The sequence below is a fragment of the Macaca mulatta genome, chromosome 8, assembly GCF_049350105.2.
Source record: "Macaca mulatta isolate MMU2019108-1 chromosome 8, T2T-MMU8v2.0, whole genome shotgun sequence".
Lineage (NCBI taxonomy): Eukaryota > Metazoa > Chordata > Mammalia > Primates > Cercopithecidae > Macaca > Macaca mulatta.
The window spans coordinates 58593621-58613888 of record NC_133413.1 but is presented as its reverse complement, the minus strand read 5'-3'; the positions used below and the strand labels follow the sequence as shown (position 1 = coordinate 58613888).

At 41.9% G+C, this 20268-nt stretch overlaps 1 protein-coding gene across 3 annotated transcripts in view; it reads right to left on the bottom strand.

The window, feature by feature from the left end:
• Window positions 1-717: 717 nt before the first annotated feature.
• UBE2V2 (ubiquitin conjugating enzyme E2 V2) overlaps window positions 718-20268 on the bottom strand; it is a 57058-nt gene continuing 37507 nt past the window's right edge. For 2 of the 3 annotated variants that reach the window (XM_028852263.2, XM_028852264.2), the window contains exons 3-4: window positions 15971-16096; window positions 1032-1924 (exon numbers count right to left, since the gene is read on the bottom strand). In XM_028852263.2, the coding sequence (XP_028708096.1) occupies window positions 1778-1924; window positions 15971-16096 (273 nt within the window). In that variant the 3' untranslated portion in view covers window positions 1032-1777. 3 annotated transcript variants of the gene reach the window in all.

Here is a 20268-nt window from a genome sequence, read left to right as displayed (position 1 = left end):
TTGAGACGGAGTCTTGCTCTGTCGCCTAGGCTGGAGAAGTGTTGTGATCTCGGCTCACTGCAACCTCTGTCTGCCAGGTTCAAGCAATTCTCCTGCCCAGCCTCCCGAGTAGCTGGGACTACAAGTGCCCGCCACCACACCTGGCTAATTTTTTGTATTTTTAGTGGAGACGGGGTTCCATCATGTTGGCCAGGCTGGTCTCAAGCTCCTGACCTCAAGTGATCTGCCTGTCTCAGCCTCCCAAAGTGCTGGGATTAGAGGCATGAGTCACCACATGGCCAATACTTTACTTTATAAGCAAACTTTGAACATCTAATTTAATATTTGATAAGGTTTTGGTTTGCCTATATATACCGGGGTAAAGTATGAGACAAATTATTAAGCTTGACAAAATAAAAGGAGACTTTACCTGACCACTTTTCTATATTCTTCAGTGAATTCATCAAACAGCATTTTCAACAAAGCTTTGTATCCAGTACTTTGAAGTGAAATAGTGACCTAACGCCTCATGTCACTTTGGTAAAAGCAGAACATAAATGAATTTTCAACTTCAGAGTTCATATTTGTCAGAGTAGAGAACAGTGGAATGAATAAAGTTATCCTTGTTAGTATTAAAAGCCCTAACTGGAAGATAAAAGTCTCCAATTAGTTCACCCTATTTATTAACCAAAAGCTTCACAGAAAAACAACTAAAAAAGATGTTATGATTTTAAAAATGGGATATGTATTTGGATAATTTGCAACCTATAATCCTAAAAGAATTGCTAGACTGCAAAGATCTTTTTAATAATATTATTTCTGGTGAAATCAAACTCAAAATATAATACCTAGGACTCCTCCTTGTCCAAAAAAGAAATTAAACTAGGTAATTTCTTTTCTGAAATAGTCTGCACATCATAATTCACAAGTAGTACACAAAATAGGGTAAATAAAAGTGTGTATACAGAAAAAGCTACATAATTCCAATTTTTGCTTCCCTAGCATGGTACTGTACATATACTACATCAACATAATAGAAATGGCACAGTCTCTGAGGACACGTTCCACATTTTATTTACATTTTAAGACTAACTTTAATCTCCAAATCACATATCCATACACCTATTTCCGTTTTGTTGACTTCACTTAAACTTAAATGCATGGTTAAACAAAGACTGTAAACAAATATTTACCATGTCTGTTACATGTAACACACAAGAACAGCTTTTAACAGAAATTCATCAACTTCCCCCAACATTTTTTATTATAAATACAGGTATCAAAACAATCCTGAACATATTTTTGATACTACTAGTAGTCAGCACCCACACCGCTTCAAAAATTAACACATCTGTGACAATATTCGTTGTACCTGCTACTTTTTAAACAATTTCAACTGCAGCTCTCTTTCACTAAGCAAGATGGGTAAAGCATGCCATTTCTGTTTTCTTTCTTGAGATTTTCACTTTTTAGAAACACACATGCTTCCACTGCCATCTGACACTTCTCCACACGCTTTCATCTTGTAAACCTGAATTCTACTTTGAGTACTCCAGGTTTATGTTTAAATGACAGTGCCTTAACAAGAGAAAAAAAATTGTGCTGCATTTTTCCTCCTGTTACCTGAAAACATAATGGGTGTACATGTATTAAATATATTCTTACAAATGTCCAGGTCATGTTTACCAGCTGGAATTCTTTTACTTAATGTGTGGGTATTTTTCATTGTGATATTTAATCAAGACATTAACATGAGTAGAAGGTTGTTGATTTAAGACAAGTTTGAGATCCACTAAAATTAATTGTTGTATGTTTGTCCTTCTGGTGGCTGTGGAAGCTTCATATTTTCTTTGGACATCATTAGACGTCTTAGCTCTTGAAGTACAACTTTAATGCTATATGAATTTTGCCATTTTGCTAACACTGGTATGCTCCGGGCATCCACCTGAAAGGGGAAGAAAGAGTACAGTTAACTAGCAAGTTTAAAGTACTATGGCATCAATTTGTTAAGTGTATTTTAATAAGAATGATTTTGAAAATTCATAGCTTGCCTCTATTTTCACAAAACATACACTATGAAATTACTAATACCATAATTAGTATATTTTATCATAATTAGTGTAATATCTTGGGAAAATATAAAGATATAAAACATACAGTGAACTTTGGTCATCAGAAATAAATGTTATATTAAATAACTACTTTGTAAATAAATTTACCAATTCCTTCTTAATGGAGTAAGGTCAAAAAGTTCCTCTCCATTTCCAATGCCACTACCCAAAATCTGGGGAATTATCTCACACTGAGATTTAGATGAAAGCTACTAAGCTGATCTCTGCTTTCAGATTTTTCTTTCCAATGTATTCTATGCACTATTCCTAATTATTATTTTTTTTTTTTGAGAGAGTCTCACTCTGTCACCCAGGTTGGAGTACAGTGACATGATCCCAGTTCACTGCAACTTCCGCCTCCCAGGTTCAAGCAATTCTCCTGCCTCAGCCTCCCAAGTAGCTGGGATTACAGGCACCCGCCACCACGCCTGGCTAATTTTTCTATTTTTCATACAGACGGGGTTTCGCCATGTTGCCCAGACTGGTCTCGAACTCCTGAGCTCAAGTGATCCACCTGCCTCAGCCTCCCAAAGTGTTGGGATTACAGGCATGAGCCACCGCACCCGACCCAAATCAAGCTTCTGTGAAAGAGCAACAGAATGGGGATGGAGCTCCTTGCAAGCCCATTCAGTTAACTGTCAGCATTTGACCTGTCCTGCAGTTCCCTGGAAAACTCCACTCACAGAGCTTTCCTTTATCTGACCTCAGAGCTCACCTATCTTCAATCACCTCCTACGTTGGGCATTTGTCAAAAAAAGCTGAGTCAAACAGGAAGGTGGGCCAGATGTGGTGGCTCACACCTGTAATCCCAACATTTTGGGAGGCCAAGGCGGGTGGATCACAAGGTCAGGAGTTTGAGACCAGGGTGGCCAACATAGATAGTGAAACCCCGCCTCTACTAAAAATACAAAAATTAGCCGGGTGTGGTGGCACATGCCTGTACTCCTAGCTCCTTGGGAGGCTGAGGCAGGAGAATCACTTCAACCTGGGAGGTGGAGGCTTCAGTGAGCCAAGACTGCGCCACTGCACTCCAGCCTGGGCGACAGAGTGAGACTCTGTCTAAAAAAAAAAAACACCGGAAGGTAACTAAAATACTTAAGCAGACAAGCTGGGAAATGAGGTGTCTATAGAGGTGTTGAAAAGCCCCAAAACAGGCCTGGGAATCCAGAAGACCACACACATGTGTAGGGCTATGCACCGGCTTATGAAAGAGCTGAGAAGGCCATAAGCTGTCATCTACAGCTGACCTCAAGCAACATATAAGACTATATACAGGCTGGGTGCAGTGGCTCACGCCTGTAATCCTAGCACTTTGGGAGGCCGAGGCGGGCAGACTGCCTAAGTTCAGGAGTTCGAAATCAGCCTGGGCAACACGGTGAAACCCTGTCTCTACTAAAATATAAAAAATTAGCTGGGGGTGGTGGTGTGCGCCTGTAGTCCTACCTACTCGAGAGGCTGAGGTGGGATAATTGCTTGCACCTGGGAGGCGGACATTGCAGTGAGCTGAGATCGTGCCACTGCACTCCACCCTAGGCGACAGAGCAAGACTCCATCTCCTAAAAAAAAAAAAAGATTATATACAAGTAGGACCTATCCCAGAAACAGAAGATAGATTCAGCATTTTAAAAATCAGAGTAATATATCATATTAACAGAACAGAGAACAAAAACCATGATCATCTCAATGGATGCAAAAAAGCATTTGACAAAATCCAACAACCTTTCATGATATAAATACTCAATAAATTAGGAATAGAAGGAAACTACCCCTCAACCTAACAGGAATCTACAGAAAACTTAGAGCTAGCATCATATTTAATAAAGGCCAAATGTTTTCCTCCTAAGATGAGGAATAAGACAAGGATGTCCATTCTCATCACTTCTTATATTTTCTTTCTTTTTTTTTGAGACAGGGTCTCACTCGTTGCCCAGGCTAGAGTGCAGTGGCACAATTGTGGCTTACTGCAGCCTCGACCTCCCTGGGCTCAGGTGATCCTCCCACCTCAGCCTCCCAAGTTGCTGGGACTACAGGCACGCACCACCACAGGCCCAGCTACTTTGGCTCGCTGCAACCCACACCTCCCCAGTTCAAGCGATTCTCCTGCCTCAGCCTCCCAAGTATCTAGGAAGACAGGTGCCCACCACAACACCCGGCTAATTTTTTGTATTTTTAGTAGAGACAGGGTTTCATCATCTTGGCCAGGCTGGTCTTGAACTGCTGGGCTCAAGGGATCTGCACACCTCGGCCTCACAAAGTGCTGGGATTATAGGCATGAGCCACCACCACCTGGCCCCGTTCTCATCACTTCAACATTGTAGTGGGGAGGTTCTAGCCAGGACAATTAAGAAAGAAAGTGAAATAAAAGGCACCCTGATTAGAAAGAGAAGAAGTAAAACTACCTCTATTTGCAGAAGCAATGAAAGAAATGATCTGGTATATAGACAATTCTAAGGAATCCACTAAAGAAATTATTAGAGCTAATAAACAAGTTAATCAAGGCAACAAGATACAGGTTCCATATACAAAAATTAGTTTTTATTTACACTTGCAACAATCTGAAATAAAAAATAACATACCTAAGTATAAATTTAACAAAAGTGCAAAACCTGTGCACTGAAAACTGTAAAATAGCTCCCCTCCCTCCTTCCTACCTCCCCCTTTCCCTCCCTCCCCAGAAAAAAGAGAAAAAAAAAATTAAATAGAAATAATTTAAAGGTCGGGTGCGGTGGCTCATGCTTGTAATCCCAGCACTTTGGGAAGGCGAGGCAGGCAGATAGCCTGAGGTCGGGAGTTTGAGACCAGCCTGGCCAACATGGCAAACCCCCCATCTCTACTAAAAATACAAAAATTAGCTGGTACATGCCTGTGATCCCAGCTACTTGGGAGGCTGAGGCACAGGAATTGCTTGAGCCCACAAGGCAGAGGTTGCAGTGAGCCAAGATTGCGCCACTGCACTCCAGCCTGGGCAACAGAGCTAGACTCCATCTCAAAAAAATAAATAAATGAAAATAATTTTTAAAAACTGTAAAATATAGTTGATAGAAATTAAAGAGCTAAATAAATATACATGGGTCAGAAGACTATTATTACTATGAAGATGACAATATTCATCAAGTTAATTTAGAGATTCAATACAACTCCTATTAAAATTTCAACTGCTTTTTTCTTGCTTGCAGAAATGAAGGCTTATCTTAAAATTCATATGCAAATGCAAGAAACCCAGAGTAGCCAAAACAATATTAAAAAAAGAAGAACAAAATTATGATTTCAAAACTTACTACAGGCCAGGCGTGGTGGCTCACTCCTGTAACCCCAGCACTTTGGGAGGCCAAGGCAGGCATATCAGCTTGAGGCTGGGAGTTCAAGACCAGCCTGGCCAACATGATGAAACCCTGTCTCCACTGAAAACACAAAAAATTAGCCAGGTGTGGTGGCGCATGCTTGTGATCCCAGCTACTTGGGAGGCTGAGGCATGAGAAGTGCTTAAGTCCAGGAGGCAGAGGTTCCAGTGAGCCAAGATTGTGCCACCGCAATCCAGCCTGGGTGGCACAGCAAGACTCTGTCTCAAAAACAAACAAAAAAACTTACTACAAAGCTACAGCAGTCCAGAAAGGCAGGCCAGGTGCAGGGGCTCACACCTGTAATCCCGACACTTTGGGAGAGATAGGCGGGTGGATCTCTTGAGCCCAGAAGTTAGAGACCAGCCTGGGCAACATGGCGAAACCCCATCTCTAGTAAAAATACAAAAACTAGCCGGGTGTGGTGGCGCACACCTGTATTCCCAGCTACTCAGGAGGCTGAGGTGGGAGGATCGCTTAAGCCCAGGGAGATCAAGACTGCAGTGAGCCATGATCACCCCATTGCACTTCAGCCTGGATGACAGAGTGAGACCCTGTTTCAAAAAAAAAAAGGCGGGGCGTGGTGGCTCATGCCTATACTCCCAGCACTTTGGGAGGCTGAGGCAGGCAGATCATCTGAGGTCAGGAGTTCATGACCAGCCTGGCCAACATAGTGAAACCCTGTCTCTACTGAAAATACAAAAATTAGCTGAGTGTGGTGGCAGGCACCTGTAATCCCAGCTGCTCGGGAGGCTGAGGCAGGAGAATCACTTGAACCCAGGAGGCAGAGGTCGCAACGAGCTGAGATTGCTCCACTGCACTCCAGCCTGGGTGACAAGAGCGAAACTCTGTCTCAAAAAAAAAAAAAAAAAAAAAAGGGGTGCTCCCATAAGGATATACAGATCAATGGAATACAATTGAGAGTCCAGAAATAAGTCCTTATGTTTATGGTTAATTGATTATTGACAAGGATGCCAAAACAATTCAAGGGGAAAAGAAAAATCTTTTCAACAAATGGTACTGGGACAATTAGATATCCACATGCAAAAGAATAAAACTGAACTCTTAACTCATACCATTCACCAAAAATATCTCAAAATGGATCACAGACCCAAATTAGGACTTAAAACTATAAAACATTAGAAGAAAACATAGGAATAAATCTCTGTGATGTTGGATTTCACAATGGTCTCTCAGATATGACATCCAAAGCACATTTGACAAAAGAAAAAGTAGATAAATTATGACCGTATCAAAATTTAAAACTTACACTGCTAACAAATGCAAGTAAAAAGAAAAATCAATAGAATGGGAAAAAAATACTTACTAATCATATATCCAATCAGGGATTTTTGTATAGCACATAGAGAACTCTTACAACTAAATAATAAAGGCCAAACAACCCAATTAAAATGTGGGCTAAAGGCCAGGCACGGTGGCTCATGCCCGTAATCCCAGCACTTTGGGAGGCTGAGGCAGGTGGATCTCCTGAGCTCCAGAGTTCGAGACCGCTCTGGGTGACATGGTGAAACTTCATCTCTACTAAATACAAAAAAATTAGTAGTAGCGCCTGCAGTCCCAGCTACTCGGGAGGCTGAGGCACAAGAATTGCTTGAGCCCGGAGGCAGAGGTTGCAGCGAGCCAAGATCGCACCACTGCACTCCAGCTTGGGCTACAGAGTAAGACTGTCTCAAAAAAAAAAAAAAAAAATGGGCAAACGCAGACTGCGATAGGCAACTTTTAAAACAGCTCCCAAATATCCCCAACTCCTGATATTCATGCCCTATGTAATCTCTCCTCTTGAGTATGGGCTAGATCTATGACTTGTTTCTTTTTATTTTTGAGACATGGTCTCACTCTGTTACCCAAGCTGGAGTGCAGTGGCACAATCTTCGCTTACTGCAGCCTTGACCTCCTGGGCTCAAGCCATCCTTCCATCTCATCCTCCTGAGTAGCTGGGACCACAGGCATGTGCCGCCATGCCCAGCTAATTTTAGTTTTTTTTTTTAGAGACGGGCTTTCACCATGTTGCCCCGGCTTGTCTCGAGCTCCTGAGCTCAAGCAATATGCCTGCCTCGGCTTCCCAAAGTGCTGGAATTACAGGCATGAGCCACTGCACCTTTCTTTTTTTTTAAATGTTTTTGAGACGGAGTCTCACTCTGTCGCCCAGGCTGGAGTGCAGTGGTGAGATCTCAGCTCACTGCAAGCTCTGCCTCCCGAGTTCAGGCCATTCTCCTGCCTCAGCCTCCTGAGTAGCTGGGACTATAGGTGCCCGCCACCACACCCGGCTAATTTTTGGTATTTTTAGTAGAGACGGGGTTTCACCATGTTAACCAGGATGGTCTCAATCTCCTGACCTCGTGACCCACCGGCCTCTGCCTCCCAAAGTGCTGGGATTACAGGCGTGAGCCACCACGACCAGCCTTAATATTTTTTTTATTCATTGTTTTACGTACAAAGAGTTGTATATAATTAATGTATACTACTGGATAAACTTGGAGATAAGTATACATCCATAAAACCATCACCACAATCTATATCATAAACCTATCCCCTACTTCCAAAATTTTCTCTTGCCCTTTTATTATAATTTGTGTGTGTGTGTGTGTTTGTATGACTCTGATTTTTAAAAAGTCTGGCTTCCATCTTGCTCTCTCTTGCTTGCATTCACTGGCCTCACAGACAGACATCACCTGCCTTGTGGTGAACTACCCTATGGAGAAGCCTATGTGGCAAGGAACTGAGGGCGGTCTCTGGGTAATACCCTGAGAAAAACTGAGGCCCTCAGTCCAGAAACCCACAAGGAACAAAATCATGCCTACAACCATATGAGTGGGCTTGGAATTGGATCCTTTCTTAGTTAAGCATTCAGATGAGATGGCAGCACAGGCTGACATCTGAATTGCAGCCTATGTGAAACCCCAAACCACAGACCTACTGAAAACTGCACCCATATTCCTGATGCACAGAAACCGAGAGAACGTTTGCTGTTTTAAACTACTTTTAAAAAATGGGCAAAGAATCTGAATATATATTTCTCCAAAGACATACAAATGGCCAATAAGCACATATAAGGTGCTTAACATCATCAGCTATCAAGAATTGTAAATCAAAACCACAATGAAATACCACCTCACACCCAACAGGATGGCTAGAATCAGACATAGTAACAAAGTCCTTGATAAGTCAGGACTTGCTTCTGCCATTTTGTTATTTATTTTCTGGTTGTTCTGTGGTCTTCCTTCCCTCTTTCCTCGTTGTTTTCCTTTTTTTGAAAGTGATTGTTCATGTTGTTATGTTTTAATTTCTTGCTTTTTATTTCTGTGTTTGTGTTGTAGATTTTTTATTTGGGGTTAGCAAGGATGTGGAGAAGCTGGGAACCTGCATACACTAGTGGTAGCAATGTAAGATGGCCCATTCACTTTAGAAAACCTTTAGAAAACCTTTCTTGACAGTTCCTCAAAAACTAAAATATAGATACCATATGACCCAACAATTCCACTCCTAAATATATATCTAAAAGAAATGAAAATATTTGCCCACTCAAAAACTTGTACACAAATATTCATAGCAACAGTATTCATAATAGCCAAAAGTAGAAAAATAGAAATATCTACCAGGAGATAAATGGATAAATAAAATCGGATCTCCATACAATGGAATATTATTCAACAATAAAAAGGAATAAAGTACCAATACACACTACAAACGTGGGTAAATCTTGAAAACATTACGTTAAGTCACCGAAGAACACATACTTTATGATTCTATTTATATGAAACATCCAGAATGGGCAAATCTATAAAGACAGAAAGTGGATTAATGGTTGTTTAGGGTTGAGGGAGGTGGGATGGAAAATGACAACTGAAGGGCACAGATTTGCTTTGGGAAGAACAAAAATGTTCCAAACCTGGGTCATGGCAGTGATTCCACAATGTTGTGAATACTAAAAATCCTTGCATTTTACACTTTAAATGGGCGAATTGTATGGTATGGTATGTGAATTATATCACCATGAAAGTATTTGAAAGTAGAAAAGAAAAATAATTTGAGTGATATTTATTTTAGAAACTAACGCCAGGTGCAGTGGCTCACACTTGTAATCCCAGCACTTTGGGAGGCTGAGGTGGGTGGATCGCCTGAGATCAGGAGTTAGAGACCAGCCTGGCCAACATAGTGAAACCCCGTCTCTACTAAAAATACAAAAAATTAGCTGGGCATGGTGGCGGGTGCCTGTAATCCCAGATCCTAGGGAGGCTGAGGCAGGAGAATCGCTTGAACCCAGGAGGCAGAGGTTGCAGTGAGCTGAGATCGCACTACTGCACTCTACCCTGGGCAATAAGAGCGAAACTCCGTCTCAAAAAAAAAAAAAAAAAAAGGAAAAGAAAAGAAACTAACTAAAAGAGTAAGAAAAATGTTACAGTGGTAAGGTACATTTAAAATGCTTCCTCTAACACTTTCACTTTAAAGAGTGGCAACCTCATTAGCTTATTTTAAATAGACTCCATAATTGAACAGTTTATAAAAATAAGTAGAGAGAATACCAAGCTATTTCTAAAGCAGACACAAACACTTCCAGCTGTAAATGGTAGTTAAATAAACATAAGTGATTGCAAATCCTGTGAAATACCAACAGGGTGAAAAAAAAAAAAAAAACACTGGAGGAAAAGAAAAACAAAAAAGATGAAGAGAGAAGACACAGTAAAGAGCATGAGAAAATAAATATCATGTCAGAATAAAATCTGCATCTTATCAGTCTACAACATACAATGACCTCCAAAATGTGAGATCTCACTGCATAAGACAATGAAATTTACACTTCAGAATGCTAACCACCCACAGGGGATAATTTTGCCTCGTCATATTAAATACATATAAACTAAAATTACTAAAGCGACACCCACCATCAATGCCTGTGAACTACAATTCATGAGATACTTAGCCTCGAAATATATAAAACTATCCTGGCACAATCACCAGTGTGAAATTCTGTACCATTTACTAGTTATAAAAGTAATAATCCGGCCGGGCGCGGTGGCTCAAGCCTGTAATCCCAGCACTTTGGGAGGCCGAGACGGGCGGATCACGAGGTCAGGAGATCGAGACCATCCTGGGTAACACAGTGAAACCCCGTCTCTACTAAAAATACAAAAACTTAGCCGGGCGAGGTGGCAGGCACCTGTAGTCCCAGCTACTCGGGAGGCTGAGGCAGGAGAATGGCATGAACCCGGGAGGCGGAGCTTGCAGTGAGCTGAGATCCGGCCACTGCACTCCAGCCTGGGTGACAGAGCGAGACTCCGTCTCAAAAAAAAAAAAAAAAGTAATAATCCAATCTCTTAGATGTAAATGGAAGAGAAAAACAGATGTCCAATATATTCACCCTACCCACAACCCTCTATACACACATCTACACTCCAATAATGATTAAAATCAGTATTTATTTTTCTGTTTCCCAGTCCCCATTCCAGATTGACAGTAAGAAGGGTTGGTGGGAATATACATTCACAGGGTCCTGTTATACGCCACTGGTGGGGCTGACATTGACCTGGCCCTGCGGAGAGCAGCTTGGCAATATTCAAGCTGAAGAAAGCCCCACGCCACGGCACACTTCTAGATGTATTCCGAGAATAGCGCTACTCAAGGTATGTCCATGGAAAGGGGCAGGCCACGAACTGAATTCTACTGGTCCTTGACAAGAAAAACATTGCAATTGAGAGTAAGAATTTAGAAAGTTTTACAGCAATCTGACGGAGAACATTTTAATTTAAAAATTTTAAACTTGGCTAGACATAGTGGCTCACGCCTGTAATCCCACCCAGCACTTTGGGAGGCCGAGGCAGGCAGATCACCTGATGTCAGGAGTTTGAGACCAGCCTGGCCAACGTGGTGAAACCCCATCTCTACTAAAAATACAAAAATTAGCCAGGCGTGTTGGCGGGCACCTATAATCCCAGCTACTTATGAGGCTGAGGCGGGAGAATCACTTGAACCCAGGAGGCAGAGGTTGCAGTGAGCTGAGATTGTGCCACCGCACTCCAGCCCGAGCGACAAGAGCAAAACCCCATCTCAAAAAAAATAGGAAGGGGAAACAAGAGAAAGCCACACACAGAATTAACTCTATTTATAATGTAGTCTTTGTACCAGTAAGAAAAAAATCTGGGCGGGCAGGGTGGCTCACACCTGTAATCTCAGCACTTTGGGGGGCCGAGGCGGGTGGATCATTTGAGGTCAAGAGTTTGAGACCAGCCTAACCAATATGGTGAAACCGCATCTCTATTAAAAATACAAAAAAATTAGCTGGGCGTGGTGGCACATGCCTGTGGTCCCAGCTACTTGGGAGGCTGAGGCAGGAGAATTGCTTGAACCCAGGAGACAGATGTTGCAGTGAGCCAAGATCGCGTGACTGCACTCCAGCCTGGGAGACAGAGTGAGACTCTCTCAAAATAAAAAGAAAAAAATCTGTTACAAATAAGACAAATGTTAACATTTGACAAAGCTAGGTGGAGGACACATAGATGCTGGTTCTATCATTCTCTAAAACTTCCTCTATTATATTAGAAACATTTCTTTTAAAATCAAAAAAATAATAAATTTATAGTAAGTGCAACAAAAGAATAAGAGTGACTATAACAGAGCAATAGAAGGGACATAACTCAAGTTGGAACATCAATAAAGAGTTCTGTTAAAAAGTGGAATTTAGGCTGGGTGCGGTGGCTCATGCCTGTAATCCCAGCACTTTCGGAGGCCAACGCGGGTCAGGAGTCCGAGAACAGCCTAGCCAACATGGCAAACCCCCATCTGTATTAAATTAGCCAGGTGTTGTGGCACACACTTGTAGTCCCAGCTACTTCGGAGGCTAAGGCAGGAGAATCACTTAAACCCAGGAGATGGAGGTCGCAGTGAGCAAGACAGTGCCACTGCACTCCAACCTGAGTGACAGAGCAAGACTCTGTCTCAATAAAAAAGAAAGGGGAATTTACAGTGAGAAATGAAGGACCCATAGGAGTTAGCCAGACTGTGGAGGAAGGAGGAAGAGCAGAAGTGCAAATGTCTTGAGACCAAACGAAAGGCATGCAAGCCAGTGTGCACCTTGAGCATTCCCACCCAGTGAGCCATGGCAAGAAGCAAGCATGCTGAGGCTGATGCCCCTAAAGGAATCTGAAGTGCAGAAATGACATGACACAATTTGTCTCTTAGGAGGATCCCTCTGGCTGCTAACTTTGGAAAGATTGGAAGGGATTTTAAAAAGCAGAATCAGAGATGTTGTTGCAAGAGTCCAGGAAATAAATGATGGCCAATATTCACTTGGTGGCAATGTAAACAGAAAAACAAGACCTAAATCGAGTTACAGTTGGAACATAAAACTGACAAGGCTTAATGATAAATGGGTTGGGAGAAGGGAGGTAGAGAGGGATGCAAAATATCAACTAATGGACCAAAAGCCCAGGAGATCAGATAAGCTTATTAGAGGTAGGTCTGAAATTTAATCTAAATTTCCTAGCTTCCATGACAATGTAGAACACACCATTGGTTACTTAATTTACAGCAACTATAATGTAAAAACAAACCAGTAGTGGAGAAAAACAGATACATCTAGTAGCAAAATCTAACAAAGATCTTCTTCATAAAGGCAATGCTGTGCGTCACACAGGACATTCCCTAAATAATATCCTTTCTGTGTACTCATATGCTTTATAATCCTGCTGCTATCAAATTTCTTAAAAATAGATAAGTGTGGCCGGGCGCGGTGGCTCAAGCCTGTAATCCCAGCACTTTGGGAGGCCGAGGCGGGCGGATCACAAGGTCAGGAGATCGAGACCACAGTGAAACCCCGTCTCTACTGAAAATACAAAAAATTAGCCGGGCGCGGTGGCGGGCGCCTGTAGTCCTAGCTACTCAGGAGGCTGAGACAGGAGAATGGCGTGAACCCAGGAGGCGGAGCTTGCAGTGAGCCGAGATCGCGCCACTGCACTCCAGCCTGGGCAACAGCGTGAGACTCCGTCTCAAAAAAAAAAAAAAAAAAAAAAAAAAAGATAAGTGTACATAATTTCTAGAATAACCACTGAAAGAACACAAACAGAATGAAAGAAGTTGAGAACAACCATTCCAAAAGTAGGCAAGAAACATGCAGAAAAACAGAAACCACCAACTAAGATGATCTATTTAAACCTGAACATGTAAGTAATTATGTATATTAAATGTAAATAAGGCCGGGCGCGGTGGCTCAAGCCTGTAATCCCAGCACTTTGGGAGGCCGAGGCGGGCGGATCACAAGGTCAGGAGATCGAGACCACAGTGAAACCCCGTCTCTACTAAAAATACAAAAAATTAGCCGGGCGCGGTGGCGGGCGCCTGTAGTCCCAGCTACTCAGGAGGCTGAGGCAGGAGAATGGCGGGAACCCGGGAGGCGGAGCTTGCAGTGAGCCGAGATCGCGCCACTGCACTCCAGCCTGGGCAACAGCGTGAGACTCCGTCTCAAAAAAAAAAAAAAAAAAAAAAAAAAAAAATAAATGTAAATGGACTAAATGCTCCCAGTAAATCACAAAGACTGATCAACTGAGGACTGTGAGGGCTAGAGAGACTGTCAGGTCCCAGCTCTGAGTTGGCACAGGGGTGGGCAGTGGGAGGGGTGTGGGGGGTGTTAATGGCCCAGCAGGTGCAGGGCTAAGGTTTCCAATGACCTTTTCCCACCTTCTTCCTTTCTCAGGGTCATGCTTTATTTGGCCTGGTGCCTCCCTGCTGGACGCACCAGCCAATCTGGGGCCCTGCCTCAGACCTGGGAATTACGTTGGGGATGAGGGGCAGGGAGCTGGCTGTGAATCCAAGATTCAACTTGTTGCCAGAAATACAGTTATATGAAGGGGAAATTGAGTAAATAAGTAAATGCATTGGGGAGCATGGGAGCCAGGTTTCTCAAATGGAAAGGAAGAATCACAGAACAAACCCTATAGTCTTAGAATAAAATTAGTGGGAGTTGTTAGTATAAACTCGTGGTTTTTAACAGATGGTAAATAGATGAGAAGGAAAGAGAGAAGGAGAGAAGAAAGGAGGATGAATTTGTGTACATATGTGATACATTTGTAGTACAAAATACACTGGTAGAGAGAGGAAACACAGGGATGGGATGAGAAATCAAGGATACTGAGATCCTATTTCCTAAGATGGATGATACTAATTTTATGATGATGATATGTTATTTTGCTTCCTAAAATGTATTTTGTATGTGGTGTGCTCTCAACATGGCACCAAGAGAGCCTAGGCTTCAAAGACTTATCATGAACTTAACAATCTACTCATATTGGAAATTCAGCTGTTTCTACTAACTAACTTGTGTGGGTCAAGCAGGGCATGTCATTTTGTTTAAAGAGACAATAGGCTGGACACAGTGGCTCACGCCTGTAATCCCAGCACTTTGGGAGGCCAAGGTGGGCGGATCACTTGAGGTCAGGAGTTTGAGTCCAGCCTGGCCAACATGACAAAACCCCATCTCTACCAAAAAATATAAAAATTAGCTGGGCTTGGTGGCATGTGCCTTGTAGTCTCACGTACTTGGGAGGCTGAAGTGGGAGAATCACTTGAGGCCAGGGGAAGTGGGGGAGTACCACTGCACTACAGCCTGGGGGACAGAGTAAAACCCAAAAATAAACAGACAATGATGCTCAGCCATGATTGTTTCAACACAGATACACTTGCTCCTCAAAGAAAAAACCCTTTATGAATATTCATCCTTTTCATGAATAGTCATCCTTTTAATCCCACCAAGTGTACCTTAAACCTCAGAAAAGTAACATTCAAAGAGAAATAATGATCATCTTTATTTTTGACGGCGTTTCACTCTTTCGCCCAGGCTGGAGTGCAGTGGCACAATCTCTACGGGAGTGAGCACCATGCCCCGCCCAATAATGGTCATCTTTTTACCAAATAAAGATCAACTGAAATATGACTACTAAGGCAATTAAAACCCTAAGAAAACTTTTGGCCAGGCACAGTGGCTCACATCTGTAATCCCAGCATTTTGGGAGGCCGAGGCAGGCGGATCACCTAAGGTCAGGAGTTCGAGACCAGCCTGGCCAAACACTGTGAAACCCCGTCTCTACAAAAACACAAAAATTAACCGGGCATGATGGTGGGTGCCCGTAATCCCAGCTACTCGGGAGGCTGAGGCAGGAGAATCGCTTGAACCCAGGAGGCGGATGTTGCAGTGAGCCGAGATCACACTATTGTACTCCAGCCTGGGCGACAGAGTGAGACTCTGTTTCCAGAAAAAAAAAAAAGAAAGAAAAAAAAAAGTTTTAACCACCACATACATCTATTCCAGGCAAGCACATTAAGGTTTTTAAGGATGGCCTAATTTATATTAATAAAATAAAAACAACATAATGCAACCTTCTTTAGACTTCTGGCTTAACAAAAGTCCTCTTTTAAAAACTTTCTCCTAACTACATATTAATATCTTACACATATTATGCTGTGTGTATGTATAATTAACATATAACTCTATACATTATGTTATATAAAACCAATATGACTATATTAACTTACCATCCCACTGGAATTATTTATTCCATTCATATTAATTTTTGTTACAAATCTAACTGACGGAGGAGCTTCTGGGTATTTAGGTCCACATTCTACTTTCAGGCTATATATTCTGTTTTCATAATTTGTCTGGAAGGCAAAAAACAAAAAGACAATCAAAATAACAATACCTAAAATATTAATGTCTAAGTGCTAAAAAAAAAAAAAAAGGAAAAGTACAATATGAATGTACTTGATAAGACACTGTTTATGATTAAGAATTTATTTTTCCACATTCAAATTTATTTCACCTCTATGGTGAGAAAAAATGCAATAAGCATACTTAAAAATTGAGATTTTACAAAATTAATTGCATGAGATCTTCCCAAATTAATTCTACAAAGTATTATCAATATGATCACAACTTGCTTTTGTGATAAAAAATGATGCCTGTAACAAATTAGAAGGAAGAAGGAAAAAGGAAAAACCAAACCACTTAAATTTAGATTTTGCTAAAAAGTTTACATTGTAGAGGGAGGGGCTACTTGAGACTTGTGTCAAACATATATGAGGTTTCTGTTTTACACAACAGTTCTGCTTATTCCTATTGTTCCAGAATTGACTATTAATAGTGCCTGTTTTCATTCTCAAAAGGGTCTTGTTGGATAACAAATTATATGATCATCCTACTTAATATGGCAATCAATAACTTCTAGCAAAAAAGAAAACCCCACATTATACCATTGTGCAGCAATAAAACATAATTATTTTATGTCTCCTGTTAGTTACACTTACGTTGCTACTTCATTAATTTTGAGGTTCATTAAATCCCATTATCTGAATTCAGAGAAACAATAGCAAACTTTATGTTTACACATCATTTTCAAATAGGTATCAAACTTAAAGCTTCTAGATTATCCAGGGCTTATTTTCATGCCTATAAATTAGCTCTTCTTTCTCCTATAGCTTTTGTTCACTTGGTTAACTTATTAGTGTACCATTAAAACAGCAAAGTAAAAAATAAACGAATCCTTGACCGGGCGCAGTGGCTCAAGCCTGTAATCCCAGCACTTTGGGAGGCCAAGATGGGCGGATCACGAGGTCAGGAGATCGAGACCATCCTGGCTAACACGGTGAAACCCCGTCTCTACTAAAAAATACAAAAAACTAGCTGGGCGAGGTGGCGGGCGCCTGTAGTCCCAGCTACACGGGAGGCTGAGGCAGGAGAATGGCATAAACCCGGGAGGGGGAGTTTGCAGAGAGCTGAGATCCGGCCACTGCACTCCAGCCCGGGCAACAGAGCAAGACTCCATCTCAAAAAAAAAAAAAAATACCAAAAAAAAAATAAATGAATCCTCACCTTGACTCAATTAAAAAGAAAAAAATTGTTTTAAAAAGAATTTATAATTATTGAAATTTTAATAAATTTTCTAAATTATAATTAAAATAACATAAAAATATATACATAAATAAATGAAAGTGAAAAATTTAATACCTGCTGGCTGCTGAATAAGACCAGAGAGGGAGGAAGCTAATCAACCATCTACAGATCTCACCTACTCAAACTGATCCCGTCCCCATAAACAAGAACTATCCAAATGGAGGTCAGATTTGCAGTATTAAACTACTCTAATGTAAAACCTATGCAACAATCTTATATGTATGTTATTAAATATTTCAATATTTTTAAGAAAAAAAGCTATATAAAACTTATCTGAGATTAATAGCAAGCAAATATTAATAATATCCCCAGCACTTTCAATATATAAAAATGACTAAAATCAGATAGATCTAAAGATTATCTTGGCTGTGGTTCTCCAATCTGGATGCATATCAGACACCCCTATGATAGAGCAATTCTTTTTTTTTTTTTTTTTGAGACGGAGTCTTGCTGTCGCCCAGGTCGGAGTGCAGTGGAGCGATCTCGACTCACTCACTGCAAGCTCCACCTCCCGGGTTCACGCCATTCTCCTGCCTCAGCCTCCCAAGTAGCTGGGACTACAGGCACCCGCCACCACGCCTGGCTAATTTTTGGTATTTTTAGTAGAGACGGGGTTTCACCGTGTTAGCAAGGATGGTCTCGATCTCCTGACCTCATGATCTGCCCGCCTCGGCCTCCCAAAGTGCTGGGATTACTGGCGCAAGCCACCGCGCCCGGCCCTGATACAGCAATTCTATTCCTAGGCATTTACCCAAACGAAATGGAAACAAACATGTTCACAAAAAGACTTCTACAAGAATGCCCATAGCAGCTTTATTTGTAAAAGCAATAATGTAGATTAAATCCAAATGTCCATTAAAAAAATTGATAAACACACTGTGGTATATCCATATAGTAACATACTATTCAACAATAAAAAGAAACACACTCCTACTACCTGAGATAACACAACTGAATTGCTCAGACTTCATGCTGAGTAAAGACGAGAACCGTAAGTGTACACACTACATGACCCTACTTATCAAAGCTCTACAACATGCAGATCTCTCAGGTGCAGGAAGCAGGGGTGGGTGTGGGAAAGGGCACAGGGAGCTTTCTGGACTGACGGGAATGTTCTTTATTTCCGTAGGGGTAACAAGCTACATTTGTCAAACTCACGGCACATCTGTGCATTTCACTACATGTAAATTCTACCTCAATTCCTTTTAAGTTAAAAAACAAACAAACAAACAAACAAAAAACCAAAGCTCTTTTCTGAAGGATTTTATGTTAAGAAAAAAATTTTTAGGCTGGGCATGGTGGCTCACACCTGTAATCCCAACACTTTGGGAGGCCGAGGCAGATCACGAGTCAGAAGATCGAGACCACAGTGAAACCCCCTCTCTATTGAAAATACAAAAAATTAGCTCGGTGCGGTGGTGGGCGCCTGTAGTCCCAGCTACTCGGGAGGCTGAGGCAGGAGAATGGCATGAACCCGGGAGGCGGAGTTTGCAGTGAGCTGAGACCGTGCCACTGCACTCCAGCCTGGGTGACAGAGTGAGACTCCGTCTCAAAAAGAAAAAGAAAAAAAATTTAATCCCAAAGCTAGCCTATTAATCTAATCCAATGCTTACAGTAAATATCACCCTAACTTCTGACACCTTTGATTTTATCCCCTCTAAATTTTAAATTAACAGGCTGGGCATGATGGCTCATGCCTATAATCCCAGCACTTTGGGAGGCCAAAGGCAGGCATACTGCCTGAGGTCAGGAGTTCGAGACCAGACTGACCAACATGGTGAAACCCCATCTCTACTAAAAAGACAAAAATTGGTAGCACATGCCTGTAATCCCAGCTAGTCGGGAGGCTGAGGCAGGAGAATCACCTGAACTCAGGAGGTGGCGGTTGCAGTGAGCTGACATCAAGCCACTGCACTCCAGCCTGGGTGGCAGAGCAAGACTGTCTCAAAAAAAAAAAATTACATTAACAGCCAGGTTTTCCTGTTATCTAACAAAAAGCAAGAGCAAAAAAAAAAGAGGAGAAAAACAAACTAATATTTACTAAGTCAAGTACTCAGGTAGTCTCCTATTATGTAATCATTATTTCACTTAATTCTCATACTGTTTCTATTTTAAAGATGGAGACAGTACCTTCATTTACATATGAGAAAACTTGAGAAAGTACTAAACTCTAGTGACAACAAATATTGCTTCAGAAAACTGAACACAGAAACATAGAAAAGAAAAACTGCTAATCATATAAATCCAAATAAATACTAGAACATAAAAAATGAGGGATCTGGCTGGGTGCGGTGGCTCACGCCTGTAATCCTAACACTTTGGGAGGCCGAGCAAGCGGATCACCTGAGGTCAGGAGTTCGAGACCAGCCTGACCAACATGGAGAAACCCCATCTCTACTAAAACTACAAAATTAGCCGGGCATGGTGGTGCATGCCTGTAATCCCAGCTACTTGGTAGCCTGAGGCAGGAGAATCGCTTGAACCTGGGAGGCAGAGGTTGCGGTGAGCCAAGATCACGCCATTGCACTCCAGCCTGGGCAACAAGAGCGAAACTCCATCTCAAAAAAACAGGGACCTTTAGTCAATAAAGTATAAAAAATAAAAAACAACTGGCCAGGCACAGTGGTTCATGCCTATAATCCTAGCACTTTGGCAAGCCAAGGCATGAGGGCCATTTGAGCCCAGGAGTTTGAGACCCATCTTGTCAACATAGTGAGACCCCTGTCTCTACACACACACACACACACAAATTAGCCAGGTATGGTGGTGTGCCCCTATAGTCCCAGCTACTCAGAAGGCTGAGGTGGGAGGATTGCTTGAGCCCAGGGGGTTAAGGCTGTGAGCTGTGATCGGGCCACTACACTCGAGCCTGGGTGACAGA